Source organism: Gossypium hirsutum, chromosome D08 (assembly GCF_007990345.1).
Source record: "Gossypium hirsutum isolate 1008001.06 chromosome D08, Gossypium_hirsutum_v2.1, whole genome shotgun sequence".
Taxonomy (NCBI): Eukaryota; Viridiplantae; Streptophyta; class Magnoliopsida; order Malvales; family Malvaceae; genus Gossypium; species Gossypium hirsutum.
The window spans coordinates 47623035-47640363 of NC_053444.1; the positions used below are offsets into that span (position 1 = coordinate 47623035).

The 17329-nt window shown below is 35.9% G+C and overlaps 1 protein-coding gene and 1 pseudogene across 1 annotated transcript; one reads left to right on the plus strand and one right to left on the minus strand.

Moving 5' to 3' along the window:
• The first annotated feature begins 2061 nt into the window (after nt 1-2061).
• On the plus strand, nt 2062-8931 carry LOC107907031 (protein translation factor SUI1 homolog). Its single transcript, XM_041098231.1, has 4 exons — nt 2062-7956; nt 8257-8436; nt 8530-8583; nt 8669-8931. The coding sequence occupies exons 1-4, from the start codon at nt 7921-7923 to the stop codon at nt 8711-8713; spliced, it is 315 nt and encodes a 104-aa protein (XP_040954165.1). The 5' UTR covers nt 2062-7920; the 3' UTR covers nt 8714-8931.
• A 3876-nt stretch (nt 8932-12807) lies between these two features.
• On the minus strand, nt 12808-14355 carry LOC107910587 (two-pore potassium channel 5-like; annotated as a pseudogene).
• Nucleotides 14356-17329: the final 2974 nt, after the last annotated feature.

The window sequence follows — 17329 nt, forward strand, 5'->3', positions numbered from 1 at the left end:
AAATTCTCTTAGTAATTTTCTAACAACTAATTTATCCATCCATAGTATATCAAATACATTTTGCTTCCTAGTCAACTCTGGTGATCCTACACTTTGTCTCGCTATTTTCCTTTCTCGATAAGAGATTATAAACTTCCGAAGTATATAACTAGATTCCAATAGGTTCGTGGTACCAATGTCTTCCAAAGTTGGTCTAAAATGATTTGATGCTCCCGTTCTATTAATGTCCCTCTAGGGGTTAAGTATTGCACTTTATTTTTTCTAATCAGTTCAACCCTTCCATAATACTTCTTGCATCTTTTGATTTACGGTAATAAGGTGTTGAACGATGTCTTCTTCAGGTTTCATTCTATAATCTTGTAATTCTCTCATCATCTTATCAACTTTCTCCTTTTGTGCTGAAGTTATTATCTCATCAGGCAATATCAAATTTATTGCCATTTCTAACAATATTTATGACAAAATATTTTTATTTTGATTTTCAGTATTTATCTATTTGTTGCTATCACTAACTAACAATTATTTTATAATAGTTACTAACAAAATAACTTTCAAATATATTAAAATTTTTTAAAACATAACATTCATAACCTAACAAATCACAATAAACCTTAAACAAATAATTAATCTAAACACAAAACTTACTAACAAAATAACTTAAAAATTAATATAAATTTACATTTATAATCTAACAAATCACAATAAACAAAATAACTTTAAAACAAAGCTTAAAAATAACACTAAACAAACTATATAATACTAACAAAAAAAATTCTTATCATAATCTATTCTATTTGAAAATAACAATAAAAATAAAAATACATTTTCTTTCTTTCTTTCTTTCTTTCTTTCTTTCTTTCTTCTCCCTCTTTTCTTCCTTATGTTCTACTATTTTTTTAATAGATATTTAGTATTGAGCCAGATGGGTGGAAAATTGGTACTGGTGTCGCCTATCAAATAGGCACCATACCCCTGCACTTATACTATTCTAGTACAAATGTGGTGCCGCCTATCAAGTAGGCTGATAATATACAGATAAAAAAGCCTGATAACACCTTTCACAGATTTTTTACACATTAAAAATGAGAAAAAAAGTATGATATATACAAAAATTTCTAAATGTTTTTTTTTCATAAAAAATATTCTTAAAAAATCTTTAAAAAATATTAAAATTTAAAAAATAAAAATATTTTAATTATATAAAAATTTCAAAATTCAATGTTATCCATACCAGACTAGAGTGGTCAGTCGAACTAGGAACTAGTTGGGATATCAGTCCGGCGAGAGGTAAAAAATGGTTGACCCATGGCAGTTCAGACTACTTGAACCGAGCTAAAACATTTGTTGAATTGGTTTTGAACCGATCTAACCAATTGGCTCCCAGAATGACCGGTTCAACTAGTTCAAAGTAAATAAATTATTAAAAATAAAAACTATTTAAAGATATATAGAAATTGGTTCAACTGCTAAGTCAACTGGTTTTTTAGCTCGATTCAATCAGTCTGTACCGGTTCGAGAGTGAACCAAATTTTTACCTTTGTTGGACTGATACCCTAGCTAGTTCTTGATCCAAACTGTCCAGATCCAGTTTTAATAACATTGAATTTTAGAATTTTTATATTTTTAAAATTTTAAAATTTTTTTATTTTTTATTTTTAAATTTGAAAGAATTTTTATTTTTTATTTTATAATTTTTTTTAAAATTATAATTTTAAATTTTTATGTTTTTTTTAAATTGACAAAAAACACTATAAATTGTGCACGAAAAATGACTCACCTCTCAACTATAACCGCTTGGGAACTCGGAAAAACCAGCTAATCATTAATCTCTCTAATCTTGCCCACCAAAAAAGTCTCATTCCTTAGTTTTAGGGTAGAAATTTGGGGAAAAAACGTGAAAAATGGTTAAATGGGTTGGATTACTTCTTTTATGTTGTGTTATTTCATTTTACTTATTTTAGTATTTTTTTCCCTTTCCTATGGTTGTAGTTAGATCTAAGAGGCCCTGTCGTCTCTGATAAAAAGATCCTGAAGAAAACAAAAACAATTTAAAAAGTGAAAGATTTGCGGCTCACAACAGGCATCTGACCCCCCAAAAGGAAAACACTGGCAGCATGTTTGGTTGGCTGTAATACCAATGCATTACAGCTCAATTCAGTAGGCCCCGTATTAAAACTTTGTTTGGTTGGGTGTAATGGGCTATTACAGCATCATTCAATATGGCTTTATTCAGGGCAAAAATGTCGTTTACAATTCGGCACTCTCCTCGCGGAATAGGGATTCAACGAATGGCTGGGTTAAAAATTAGGCTAGACTTTCAAATTTACCCTTCTCTTTCTCACCGTCTGAAGCAATCTCTTATTTTTTCATTCTTCTTCCTATTTTCTTCCAACCTTGTCTCCCTCTTTTTCATGCTTCTATCTTCACCAACTCTATCTCCCTTCGACAAACCCTAACAAGGCCTTCAATTAAGAATCGTTTTTCTAACTCCAACCCTCAACAAGGCTTTCGATTGAGGTGGAAACTTGAGAAGAGAAACAATCGGCAGTCCTCCCTCAAGTAACTCTTCTTCCATTTTGATTTCCTTTTGTTTCTAATTTTTTTTGTTAAATTAGTAGAAATAATAGGTTTCTTTTCAGTTTTGAATATTGTTACTAGTTTTATATGATACGTACCAGAAATCTAAGAGATGAAAAGAGGATGAACGGAGAAGAAGAAGAATAGAGAAAATAGAGAGTACTGGAATATTATTCTTTCATTCGATACTGTTATCTCACGTATTGCATGCAGTTTTAAAGGAAAACTAACAAGGTGACGTGGACAATTTCTGTTGTAATTAAAACGCACCGTAAAGCTACTCTCTCAAAACTCTCTGTTTCAATTAAACTTAAAAACTCCCTCCCCCAAAACTCTCCGTTCTTTACGATCCCATAATTTCTTTATACTAATTCTTCATTTCATAACAATACTCCTTCCCAAGAAAACATCCTTGACCTCAAGGATGAAAGTGAGGAAATTTAGACCGAATTGCCGCAAGAAACTCCCACGTGGCATCTTCAGGGAAAGAATCAGCCCATTCGATTAAAACTTCCGTCACGGCCTGATTTTCTTTTTTGACTATCCTCCTGTCCAAAGTGCGGATTGGTTCTTTTGGCAAAACACCATGAGCATCCACCAATGGTAACTGCTGTTGAGTAGAAGCTGATCCCACATGCCTTTTTAATTGGAACACATGAAATGTGGGATGAATCCGAGAATGTGGAGGTAGTTGAAGAGTGTAGGCCACTTGACCTACTTTCTGAAGCACCGAAAAAGGTCCATAGTACTTCGGAGACAGCTTCTGGTTAGCATGTTTCCTAATCGAATGCTGTCTGTAAGGTTGTAATCGCAGATAGACCAGGTTACCAACCTGAAAGCTTCACTCTGAGCGGTGCTTGTCGGCTAACTGCTTCATATGGCTCTGTGCTCTTTAAAGGCAAAACTGTAACAACTTCCTAGCAGCTTCCCTAGCTTGTAAGCTGCGGTCCACCACTGCCACAGTAGAAGCACCAGCCAAGTATGGCATATGGGTGGGTGATGGTTGCCCATACTAGGCCTCGTAGGGAGTGAGTTGAATGGAGGAGTGAAATGAAGAGTTGTACCACCATTCCACAAGGGGCAGCCATTTAAACCAATGGGCTGGTGTCTCCCCTGTCATACACCTCAAATAGTTCTCAAGACACCGATTTAGAACTTCAGTCTGGCCGTCCATTTGAGGATGGTAGGCAGTGGATAGCAGAAGTCTAGTACCAGATTTCCTAAAAAGCTCCTGCCAAAACCCACTCACAAAGATTTTATCACGGTCTGAAACAATAGAGTCGGGCATACCATGCAGTTTGTAGACATTAGTCAAATACTTCTAAGCCACTTCTTTAGCTGTAAATGGATGAGTCAAAGCCAGAAAATGGCCATATTTCGTAAGGTGATCAACCACCACTAGAATCGAGTTTTTCTTGTCTGAAACCGGCAACCCTTCAATGAAATCCATACTAATGACAGACCATGCCCGGTCAGGTATTGGCAAGGGCTGTAAAAGACCAGGAGAAGCCACATTCTCCCATTTGCATCTCTGACAAACAACACATTCTCTGACCCATCGCTTAACGTCTTTCTTAAGTCCCTTCCAGTACACTAGGCTCGACATTCTCTTCCTGGTGACATGTATCCCAAAATGGCCCCCAACGGCACTTGCGTGAAAATGAAGAAATAATTCTTGATGCAACTGTAAATCCTTCCCTACTATAATCTTCCCTTTGCGAAACAGGAAAGGCCATCCCACGAATATTTTTGATCAGGGGCTTGTAACTGCAAAATAGTTTGGATTCTCCTTTGGAGTCGATTGTCAAGAGTATAGGATTGTTGCACCCGTTCTAATAGGCCAGAAATAACCGAACTAGCTGACAGTTGGTAGTACTGACACTGTTCCAATTGTGGTTGTCGAGAGAGGGCATCAGCAACCCTATTATTAATCCCCTTTCAATAAGAAACTTCAAAATCATATCCAAGCATTTTCGCTATCCACCGCTACTGAAAAGGGGTAACAGCCATTTGCTCTGATAAAACCGCAAACTTCAGTGGTCTGTACGAATTCGGAAGTGTCGACCTATCAAGTAGGTGTGCCATTTTCGAACTGCTAGTAGAGCCGCGAGCATTTCTTTTTCATAGATCGACAAAGCTTGATGGCGGACCCCAAGTGCCTTGCTATAAAAGGACATCAGTCGCCCTTGTTGCTATAAAACAGCTCCAATGCCAAACCCGCTAGCGTCAGTGTCCACTGTAAATTCCAACTGGAAATTTGGAAGCACTAAGATAGGAGCTGTACATACAGCCTGCTTCAATTTCTCAAAAAGCTTCAGTGGCTTAAGCAGACCATTCCCACCTATTTTTCTTTAACAGATTCGTTAGAGGACGAGCGATAACACCATAGTTACGTATAAACCTCCTGTAGTAGCCAGTGAAGCCGAAGAAACTGCGCAACTCCTTCACCGATTGAGGGATCGACCATGATAATACACACTCAATCTTAGACGTGTCCATAGATACTGTTTCTTCATGCAAAACATGTCCCAAATATTGAATGCGAGAAGAACCAAAACAGCACTTGGATTTTTTTGCGTATAATTGTTGTTCTCACAATATAAGAAGAACATACCTCAAATGGTGCATGTGCTCCTCCCACGAATTGGAATAGACCAGGATATCGTCGAAGAAAACAAGCACAATCTTACGCAGTAGCGGTTTGAAGACAGAGTTCATGAGGGCCTAAAAACTAGAGGGGGCATTTGTGAGGCCAAAAGGCATGACAAGAAATTCATAATGCCCCTCATGAGTCCGAAATGCCATTTTGTGAACGTCTGGCTCCTACATGCGAATTTGGTGATATCCCGACCAGAGATCCAATTTAGAGAAGACGCGAGCTTCTCCAAGCTCATCCAATAATTCCTCAATGACTGGGATGGGAAATTTATCCTTTACGGTATGCTGGTTTAATTGCCTATATAGTCCACACAAAGCCTCCAGCTCCCATCTTTTTTTTTTACTATGACAATAGGAGAAGCAAACGAGTTGGTGCTGTCACGTATGATACCAGCAGCAAGCATTTCCTGAATAAGTCGTTCCATTTCATTTTTTTGAAATACTGGATATCGATAAGGCCACATTTTAATCACTGTCCCGTCATCCCTTAGAGGAATTTTATGATCATGTAACCTTCGAGGTGGCAACCCTTTTGGAACCTAAAAAATGTCCTCAAACTCACTCAACAGTTCATGAAGTTGGTCCCCAGAGTCTTTGTCCTTCTTGGTTGACAATGTCACTTGCTCAATTGAGCTCAAAAGTGCAGTAAAAGGTCCCATCGTTCGCCCCATTGCTACAAAGCATTTTGGATTAAGCTCACCATTGCCAGCCGCTAGTGAGCTAGGAATAATACCTTGAATGACACACGACTGCCCTGCTAAATTGAACTATATGGTCAGATAACTGAAATTCCAAATGATGTCCCCTAGAGCTAATAACCACTGTACACCTAACACCATATCACAGCCCTTTAATGACAAAACCATGAAATTTGTCTCAAATTTATGGTCCTGTACCTCCCAAGTAACCCCTTTGCAAAGTCCTCTAGTAAAAAGACAGCTGCCATTAGTTACAGAGACCCTTAGTTGCTCTTGATGCCACACTGGTAGAGATAACCTATTGACCAGCGTTGTATCTATAAAATTGTGGGTGCTGCTTGAGTCAACTAGAATAATAGCCCACAATGCTCCTACACGTGCGGCCACCCTCATCGTGTTATGCCCCTGCAAGCCAGTAAGGGCACGCAGCGAAATTATTGGTGACTTAAGACCCTGGCTTGTTAGATGATGCATTGCCAATGTATGAATGACTCACTACCGTTTTTGTAGGAGAAGAGGAGTACCTGGAGTTGATCGATGTGTTGGTCAAAGGTCGAGGTGAACTAACCCCCCATGTCATCAATCCTTTTCCCGTATAAGAAATGAGCACTTCAATCTTTCTAGCTAACTGGAAATCTTCCATCAAGGTCGATGGTTCAAACAGATCTAGATAGTGACCAATCTCGGCCTTCAAGTTGCTAAAAAAAATGCTGAGAGCGTAAGACTTCGGTAGATGCACTTGGTTCAATAACCCAACAAACAAATCCTGGTACTATTCAATAGTACCATGTTGTTTCAAGTTAACCAATTCCCTCATCGGATTACCAAACTGTCCACAGCCAAAACGAGCTTGAAGGTTTTTAATGTATTCTGACCAAGACAACATTTGTAGACCGCCATTCCTCTGGGAGTAAAAATGGTGCCACTCCAAGGCTCGGCCTTCCAAATTCAACATTACCGTGCGAACCTTACTAGCCTCCGACATACCTTCAGCCTCGAAATACTGTTCTAACTTGGTCCACCACCCCCTAAAATCTGTGCCATCAAACTTAGGACAATCCAATCTGCTTCGGTTAACAGCCACTCTCGGTACAAAAACACGATCCTTCTAGTAGACACCCCTTTATCCGCAGCCACTGGTTCTGGTGAAGCTTGGGGTAATTCTGTTTCCTTGGGGGAAAACCCCGGAGGAGCTCCCAAAACCCCTTTTCCTTTATCTGTCACAACATTTGCCGATGAACCCGTAGGTGGAGGTCCAAAATATTGGCTTAGCAGTGCTTGCATATCCCCTCGAAACTCAGTCTTAAAGTCCTGCAACCGCGTCTCCATTTTAGTCTCCAAACGGGCCATTTCTTCTTGGATTTTGGAAATGCCCTGTTGCAGACTACTAACCTCCTTCTGCAAACGAGTCGACACACCATCGCCAGCCATGTAGGGATCGTGTTTACTTTGATACCTTTTGATACGTACCAGAAATCTAAGAGATGAAAAGAGGATGAACGGAGAAGAAGAAGAAGAAGAAGAAGAAGAAGAAGAATAGAGAAAATAGAGAGTACTGGAATATTATTCTTTCATTCGATACTGTTACCTCACGTATTGCATGCAGTTTTAAAGGAAAATTAACAAGGTGACGTGGACAATTTCTGTTGTAATTAAAATGCACCGTAAAGCTACTCTCTCAAAACTCTCCGTTTCAATTAAACTTAAAAACTCCCTCCCCCAAAACATCCCGTTCTTTATGATCCCATAATTTCTTTTCTACTAATTCTTTAGTTCATAACATTATATTGCTAAACTTTAATGTCCCTTTCATTGTGGTTCTTCTTTTCATGGTGTTTTTATATGTATTTTGTTTTTTATATGTATAAGAATGGTTTTTTTTTGGGGGGGGGGATCAATTAAGCATTATTGCATGCTAAAGAAAAAGGGAGGGTAAGCCCTTTTTTTATTGTGATGAGTGGTGCAGTTTACAGAAAGGCTTGCTTCAATGCTGCCAAAAAGTTATTCCCAATTCCCAGCTTGGGTAAGTCTCTGTTTTATGCTTGTATGTCATACAAAGAAGAGTCACTTTGTGTAAATGATATGATAAATCTTTAAAGGATAGCTATTAGCCAAAGGATATAAGTGCCTTTAATTTTTCACTTTGTGCTCTTCTTTTTTTCAATCTCTTGTTTGTAATGTTTGAGTATAAAATGAGATGCGGAAGGGGGAAAATATACAACCTTTTTCTTTATCACAAAACGGAGTATAAAGTGAGAAAATATACAATCTCTTGTTTGCAATGTTTGAGTATAAAGTGAGATGCAGAAGTGGGAAAATATAGGACTCAGGTGCTGGTGCAAAGGAGTATGTGCACATTCGTATTCAGCAACGCAACGGTAGGAAAAGCTTGACAACTGTGCAAGGGTTGAAGAAAGAATTCAGCTACAACAAGATACTCAAAGACCTCAAGAAGGAGTTTTGCTGCAATGGTACTGTGGTCCAAGACCCTGAATTAGGGCAGGTGTGTTTATAATCCTGTAGATATTGTTAACCTTGTCGATATCCATTATCGGTGACCGGTGGTTAAGATTGTTATGTTGCTCTTTATATCCAGGTTATTCAACTTCAAGGTGACCAGCGCAAGAATGTGTTAACCTTCCTTGTTCAGGTAATTGTTAGTGCTTTCTAATGAACATCTAATCCATTTTAGTGTTCGAGATCCTAATCTTTGTTGCCTTTGTTTTCCCGACCAGGCTGGCATTGTGAAGAAGGAAAACATCAATATCCATGGTTTCTAAATTGCATCTGCTTATGGTTTTCTGCTAAGTCACCTGTGCCTCGTGTCGAAGCAGGAAACACAACTTGATTACAACTTGATTAGAGTATAATCTATATAGTGTTATGTCTTCTTTATGTTGGTTTGATAAAAAAACAAATGCAACTCTTATTTATTGTGTTTTTCAGTTCATTGGATGTTGTATTGTTGGATGATTATGAAATTTATGGAAGTTTGGTTCTTTATAATTCAAAGTTAAAACAAGTGTTGTTTTAGACATTGAATTATTTTTCTCCATTTAGTTTACAGTTAATTTGATTACATGTGAAGAAGCTTCAAGATTATTTGAGTACTTGGTGGTATGGATGTTTGAGAGAATGATTTCTTTTCTTCTATTATTACATAAAAAATGAGCTTTAAACTATTTACCATTTTGGTTTTCCATGGCTACTATTCTTTTGCCTTTCACTAGAAGATACTGACGGTTTCCATGTAACATTACATATCCCTTCCTATTGTTGTATTGGAGCTTTTACATGTGATGCATGGTGCATTCTATTACTACTGCAAGATACACATAGATGTACTTTTTCTTTCTCACTTTCATTTTTCTGTTCACTGTCTATTACATTGTATTTCTAAGCATTTGTCTCGTGATTTGTTATTTTCTACTGGCTTCTATTGAATTTTGGGTTTTTTTTATAAGATCAACAAAAATAAGATTAAACTTTTTGTGTTTGTAATATTTGGATAGTATAATGATATGATAGAATGTCATTATAATGTTGTAAATTTTGGATGTTGTAAAATTGTATAACATTTGAATTATGACATATAAACTAATAAAATCACGTAACTTTTTGTTAATATATGAATATTATGTTTGGATGTGAAATATAATTCTCAAGTTAGTGTAAAATAATTAAAGTATTTGTTTCACTAATAATATTTTAGCACATTAAATATGTATTGCAGTTTAAAAATAATAAAGTAGATTATATATTATTTTTATAGTATTATATATTATGATTTTTAATTCATATAATAATAATTTTATTAAGAATTTTATTAAATTATATATTATTTTATTAAATTATATTTAATAATAATTATGTTAATATATGGTTAAATTATTTTTTATTAAATTATTTTTAATAATAATCTTATTAAAATTTAATAACAATAACAATAATCATCTACCTAAAAAAATTTTGCTAAGGGTATTCTAATCATTTTTTATTTTTTTCCTTATGCTATTACAACATCATTCCATTCAACTAAACATAATAATACTATTACAGCTCTATTCCATTCCATTCAACCAAACAATTGAATTACTTATTACAGCTCTATTCCATTACAGTGAACCAAACGTTTCCAAAAATTTCCAAAAGTTTTAAGCGGGTGGAGCTGGGAGGAGAGCAAGCTGTTTGAGGTGGCTCTGGCGGTGGTGGATGAGCAACAGCCGGATCGTTAGGAAGTGATTGCAGCCATAGTTGGAGGGGAAAAAAGTGCAGAAGATATGCAAAAACACTATGTCGTGCTTTTGGAGGATTTGCAGTATATAGGTTCGGGCAAACTTGACCATAAACTTGGTGGTGAACCTCAGCCAGTATGCTGGACTGATGGAGATAATAAGTATGCATATATAATCTCTTTCTTTTCTGATCATAGCTTCTTAATGTTTTGATTCTCTTCTCCCAATTCTTTTTGTTGATATTTATGATGTTTGTAGTATTTTGGGTTCGATTGGACATAAACTGATCCATCTCCACAGCTTAGACACTGCCGGTTACTGATGCTGACCGCCACAGCTTATGTTCCATAAGAATGCAGAGCATTTCAACAAGCCTGGATGTTGTTTTAATGTTTCATTTCTAAAGGTGTATCTTGTTTTTCCTAGATGTAATTAATCTTTTTATTGTCTAAAACTGAATTTGTGAATTTGTTTGAAATTCTTTTTAACTCTTTGATTTGTAGGTATATTTAGACATGAATATAACCTCTCTTTTTTCCATTATAACTTGAAAAAGGAAACTTTGCAATGTGAGTAAAAAAAAAGTAATACTCGAGAAAATTAATAATATTTATAGTTATGGCAGTTTTTATCCAGTGGGATTAACTAAGCTTTTATTCACGCAATGATTTTTGGCATTACTGCCTGGAAATGAACAATGACACGCAGGATCAATGCAGAGATGGTTTTTTATATTTGGTTTTCTTTATTGCTTGAACATCAAACCTCAAAATGATACGCAAACTTCCCTTTCAAGCATGTAAAGATTCAACAGTAATTTACATATTTAATTGATATACAGAAGAAAAAATACTGATAAGGAAACATCTACTAATGTCAGTTGTTTAGGTCAATATTTGCAGAAGAATGAGATGGTATTCATGGCTAATAACACTCATGAACATGAACCAGGATCTAAATATAATCAGTTGGCTATTATAATGAAAACTAGAAAATAATGGCAGAAAAGATGAAAACAGGAAGAGAGTGCATGGGCGGATAAACAACAGGAGAAAGCTGTTGGTTAGAGCCTGCTCCCTGCCTTTCCCATCTTTCTCAGCTCACTCAAACTAGTCTCAATGCATCTTTCAAAGCCCAAGCCAAGCCTGGCATTTGGACAATCACCTCATGCCTCAATCCTTCTTTTATGACCAACTCATGGGCCATTATGGCGGTTTTAGCAAACCAGGGAAGTGGGTTTGAGTCTACGTTGTCATCTCAGATATTTATGCTACAAAACCTAAAGTTCGGAGGATTACAGTACAATATTACTAAACTGAAACTGTACTAGCAATTTTGAGTGCCCGTTGAAAATACAAGGTTTTTGAGTACTTTTCATTGGACGAGTATGTAATATATCTGCTAGCAAGAGTCAAGATTTCGGTTTGCATCAGTTTTGGAAAAAAAAAAATATGCTTACTGTGCTGTCCTCTGATTTTCAAGTCCAATTGTAATCTCATTGAATATCAATGCTAACTGAACCCAACTATTTTCTTTTGATCGTTTTTTGGAGACATCAAATCTCAGATTAGAACACCGACAACCCTTTCCCTCTACCTGAAAAAAAAGTATAGCTTCTTCTCAACTGCAGAAAGATATTGACTCGGCGGTGCATCCCTATCCCAACTCTGTCATACGCCCCTGTTACCTTGTGTTTCAGGGTTTAATCTGCCCCATTTACAACAAATTAGAACACTAGATTAGTTTTGTCATAAAAAAAGAACACTAGGTTAGTTTAAATCAAAATTAAAAGTGTTATACTTACACGAGCTCCCGTCATCTCCTGCCAACCTCGTTGCTCAACGACGTAGACTAGAATCTTTTTGTGACCTAAGAACGAGATCAAAACCCTACGAGCACGTAACTTTGCGAACCCAAAACTTCACAGACTCACACAGTAAGGACTAAGGTCCACACTCTTGACGTGGAAAGAATCTGCCACCTGGACATCACATATATCTATTGTTTTGATATGACAACTCATACCTACAGGATCAGGACATGAATCAACTGGGTTCCAAGATGTACGAAACTAATACGGGACAACATGTGGCATCTTGAGAATGACTGAGATATCCCTTCAAAAATCTACAGACAATTCTCTTCCTTATAGTCTTTGCTATCTCTCTTTTTATTCTCAAATTCCAATCTCCTCAAGGAATCCAAATTCTGATCACCTTCCCTCATTCACTTATCTACAACTCTTCGCCCACTGAATCAACTGCTGCAAACAACTTCAAGTATAAAGAAAATGAATACTAAACAACAGTCGCCAGCAATAGGAATCATATTCTTTAGCTAGTTCCAAAGAAAAAAGAACAAAACTCATTAACAAGTCAATTACTGCACCTTGTATGTGTGAGTCTGTTTATTTTGGTTCTTTTTAGTTATTCTTGTACTTGAAATACCAAAACAAACAGCAGCCCTGGGATTTCCCATGCCAGGATCTTCACTGGCTGCTTCATTGCAAAAGTTCCAAGTTTTAAACTTCAAAGACCACTCTCAATCCTCAACCCATCTCTTTACATATATATTTTCTGGACAAGTGGTTATTTATCTGCAGCTAATTCAAAGAAAGAAAGGGTAAAAGGGAAACATCATTTAGAAATATATTTACTTTCCATTGTATTCCATTGTCTGGGTAATGAATACATTGAAAACAAAGATTTACAATTCAGATTTCAGACACTAATGATATCAGAAGCATCTTGTTGCCCATTCTATCTTTCTGCTAATTCCATTTTCTTTTTCACATCACAGCGGCTTGAGAAACGTATAGAATTGAGTTCTTCTAGCTTGAATGTGCATAAAATTTCCCATTCAATGCTCATCCAAGAATGAAATGATAACCTCTAGAATCTCTAGCCAAAAGAATATAAGTTATAAATTAAGCTTATCTGAAGAATAATATCACAAGCGATTTTCTAAGAGCTGTGGAAGAGTTAGTTTCCCAGAGTTATTTGTGTCCAGCTTGCTGAACTGATCACATATCTGCAATATATCTTTCTCCCCAATCTTCCCCATCTCTTTCAGCTTGTAAATGACATACTCCGATTTACTGCAACCACAATTTTCAAGAAAAAATAGAGATTAATTGTCATATATTCATAGAAAAATAGCTAAAAAGGATTGAAACCCAACCTGATGAAGCCATCGTTATTGATGTCAGCAGCTAGTAAATCCTGAATAGTGATATCTCTATGCAACACCCACTTGGCAATCCTCCTATGCCGCTTATCAACCCTAGCTTCAGCCAAATACAAAAAGGCTCTAGCCACAGCCAGCGTTGAAATCAATAGCCAAACACCCGCAAACAACCTTCCAGGCAGGGTCTTAAATGCCCTATCCCGTACCCAACCGTAGTAACAGACATAACCGACAAGTAAACCGAGTCGATCCAGTCCAAGTTCTCCAAGAAATACAACATCAAGGTTCCAATTCCAACGCACAGCACCACGACCCCAAGTGCTAACCCAACTTTAAGCCTTATCCTCATCCTTCCTTTATCTACATCAACGATGTAGTTCCTAGCTGAAAACCCTTGTTGCGATTTCTTGATGTGGATACCAGTCAAAATCATGTTCTCTTGCAATTCCAGGACATAACTTACAACCCCACTCAACAATATGTCTATGAAACCAAAACCAACCAACACAAAAACACAAGCGAAGATCTTGGTAGCTGGGGTTAAAGGGGTTATATCACCGTAGCCGATGGTACACATGGTGACTATACAGAAGTAAAGAGCATCAACAACTGGGTGAGTCTCGATACCCGAGAATTCATCTCTGTTGAAAGAGTAAATAGCCACACCGAGCAACAAGTAAAGGGATAGCAAGAAAAAAGCTTGCCTGATAATGGTGCTGGATTCGGATTTTGGTTTAGGCAGTTGGGGTGTTTTAGGCTTCCGGTCACGCATGACAGCCATGGCTGGAGCCGTTTTACATCGATGGAGAGAACCATGCTTCTTTGAAGGGGGTTGAATTTGTGAGTTGTCTTGGATTTCTGATGGTGTGCCATGATGGTCGTCTTCAACAGTGGGTCGAAGTTGAGGTTTTGATTGGAGGGAGAGAAAAGGCTCATTTTCCATCTCAGAGACAGTGGTCTGAGATTGTGGGGGTGGTTGAGGGACAGTTGATTTCTAAGTGCTGTGGGGTAGTTTTGTTTGAAGGTCGTCCAATCTTTTAGCTTAATGGGACCAATGTTTGCCATTTGTGACGATTAGGTTGAACAAGCATGAACCAGCATGTTCCTTCTCTTTCCAACCAATCATTGCATGCCCATAGCTACTGCTGCTTAAAAAAAATATTACTTTTATACCAACAAAATTACTTTACTACTAATCATATAAACTATGCACGTCCCCTATAATTAGGATCATCATTGTTCATACTAAAATAATTGGTTACCTCACATCAGTTGATTTGTTTTTTATTCCGATTGGTTATTTTTTAATTTAAATATTAATATTTAGATTCAATGATATTGAAGTTTTGAAAATCGAAATTTTAAGATTTGAGTTACTTTCATATAAATTATATATAAGTTATTTGGGAAATGTTTTGATCCAGCATGAATAGTTGCCACGAAGCACTTCAGTTTGATTACGACTTCAACACAGGCCATGTGTTTCAAGTTGCAGTTGTGCTTCATTCCTACTAGAAGCTTGCTTAGCTCAATGTCATTTTGAACGTAGAGGTTGACTAGGACTTCGTGCTTCTAATTTGCTGCTAAAAAAATAAGAGCTTCCCATAGGATATGAAGTTTACAGAACCTCCTGTGGATGCACCCCATGGTATTGTAGAATGGCTCCATATAATTAGGTTAACCTGCACTATCTGTAACAAAGATGGCATTTCAAGCAATGGAGATGCTGTGCTGACCTGATTACTGATGCCTATATTCCTCTCTTGCATTACCATAGCTTGTAGGAGTTGGTTATCTAGAAAAGCTTGGATGTATAGTTTACTCATGATTTAGTCACTAATAATATAGTTTATTTTAATCCTATTATTTAAAACAAAATTAATGCATGTATGTACCAAAAAAGCCGACTCACATATAGAATAATAATCCATAATATATCATAAACGCAACTTCCATTGGGCAAACTTCTTCCAAATTGAACTTCAAAGCCATTAATAAAGTTTGGTGTAGTATTTAAATGTAATTTTTTTATTCTACAAACAACTTTCAAAAATTGTTGTGTTTTTTTAATATTTTATTATGCACCTATAAAACATTTGCCTATCTCTGATATTACTTATGAAGTCTAAAAACTCTACTAATAGTGTATCAAATATTATTCTTATAAAAATATGTTGTGTTACGAAATACAAAGGTTAATGTAATTAAAACCTTGATGATATGCATTTTCTAATTTATACTAATTTTTTATTTCTCTTAAAATTTTTAAGATCCATTAAACCAAATACTCTTAAACTATTACCTAAATTTTAAATTAGTCTCTAAATTTCAAGATGCTCTAATTAAACTTTCAAAATATCAATATTATAACAACCAATACATTACATTAGCCTTTTTGAGGGGAGGTCAACTCCATATGGAGAATTCTGTAATGTGTTGTTCGTCGAGAGTTGGCAAACCCCTCAACAAATCAGTGTTGTCCCTGATGATGATTTTGTCTCTTGACTTTAATAAGAGCTTGAGTGCTTGAAGAGAGTCCGAGGAGACATGGTTTCAAATCCCCACCAAGTTTTAAATATTGAGATTTTTTTAGTGGGTGACCATGTAGGCCCTTCTCAAACACCTGACAAGTCATTTTCACTCTATTGACCTCGCCGCCTTTTCAAGTAGCCTTTTTAGGCACTTAGGCTCTCTATCCCCCCACCAACAAAGACAATATTGACCGTTGAAGAATTTGTCGGCTTTCGGCTAACAACACTTCGTAAATTTCTCCCAAGGAATTGACTTCTCCTCAACAAGCCTAGCTATCAATTTAGACAATGTAAACAAAATTTAAGAAGATTACATTTTTTTAACTTGTTAGAAACCTATTGTTCATTTAGCAGGTGTATAGGTATTCACAATTTGATACACATGTTTTAAATATGTATCAAATTGTCATATTGTATTTGAGTTAACATTTAATGCCCAAGTTAATAATTAAACTACCAAATAACCTGATAAAAATACTATTAGCACTTTGAGAAGTCAATTTAAGACATAAAGTCAGCCCTTTCTATAACAATCATCCTTTAGAAGAATTATAATAACTTTTTATCTATAACTGTAACACCCCTAACCCGTATCTATCGCCAGGATAGGGTTATAGAGCATTACCAGAGTTTACTAATTAATTTTCAGACTTTTCTTTTCATCAAGCATTCATATTTATAACCAATCAAAATCAAAACATTAATGAGCTAACGTTAACCAATTTCACTTGTACATGCCATTATAACCAGAATCAAATCATCCAAAATTATCGATAGAACCAATGAATAATGTGATATATCTCCAACAAGCTTCCAACTCAATCGAGCTTCCGATAATCATTTCAATGCATCAAATAATTATACATATTACCAATAATAATTCAATTCCAATAATAAAACACACACACATATATATAATATTCATTACCAAATAGCATTCACTTCAATTAAAATTATACAGAATATAGTTCATACGAACTTACCAGGCTAAATTGCAGAAATACCAAAATTTAGGGACATTTTGGAAATTTTCTATTTTTCTCAAATTTCCACCCAATCTTGATCTAAATTAATATTTAATTCAATTTACTAATTTAAATAATAAAAAAATTCATTTCATGCAATTTGGTCACTTTTTGACATTTTTACAAATTTACCCTTAAAGTTTTACTTTTATTCAATTTAGTCCCTTAGCCTAAAACGTGCAAATTATCCATGCTAGCTGAATATTCATATATATATATATATATTCGTCCTCCTCCTCTCCATTCCACATCATTAATTTATATAATATGCTTATAAGTAACATTATCTATGATTTTACTATTTACTTGTAAATTTATTCAAAACTATCCATTCGAGCCATAGCCACTAAATTATTTTTATCTTGAGCTACAGAACTTCAAATTAGGATCCGCTATTTTTTTCCTGAAACTAGACTCAC

What these genes read in the sequence shown, in the direction of transcription:
- LOC107907031 (XM_041098231.1), top strand. Translation starts at nt 7,921, where the DNA reads ATGCTGCCAAAAAGTTATTCCCAATTCCCAGCTTGG. An exon ending in AAGACCCTGAATTAGGGCAG is followed by an intron (nt 8,437 to 8,529) that starts GTGTGTTTATAA and finishes CTTTATATCCAG; the next exon opens with GTTATTCAACTTCAAGGTGA. An exon ending in TGTTAACCTTCCTTGTTCAG is followed by an intron (nt 8,584 to 8,668) that starts GTAATTGTTAGT and finishes TTTCCCGACCAG; the next exon opens with GCTGGCATTGTGAAGAAGGA.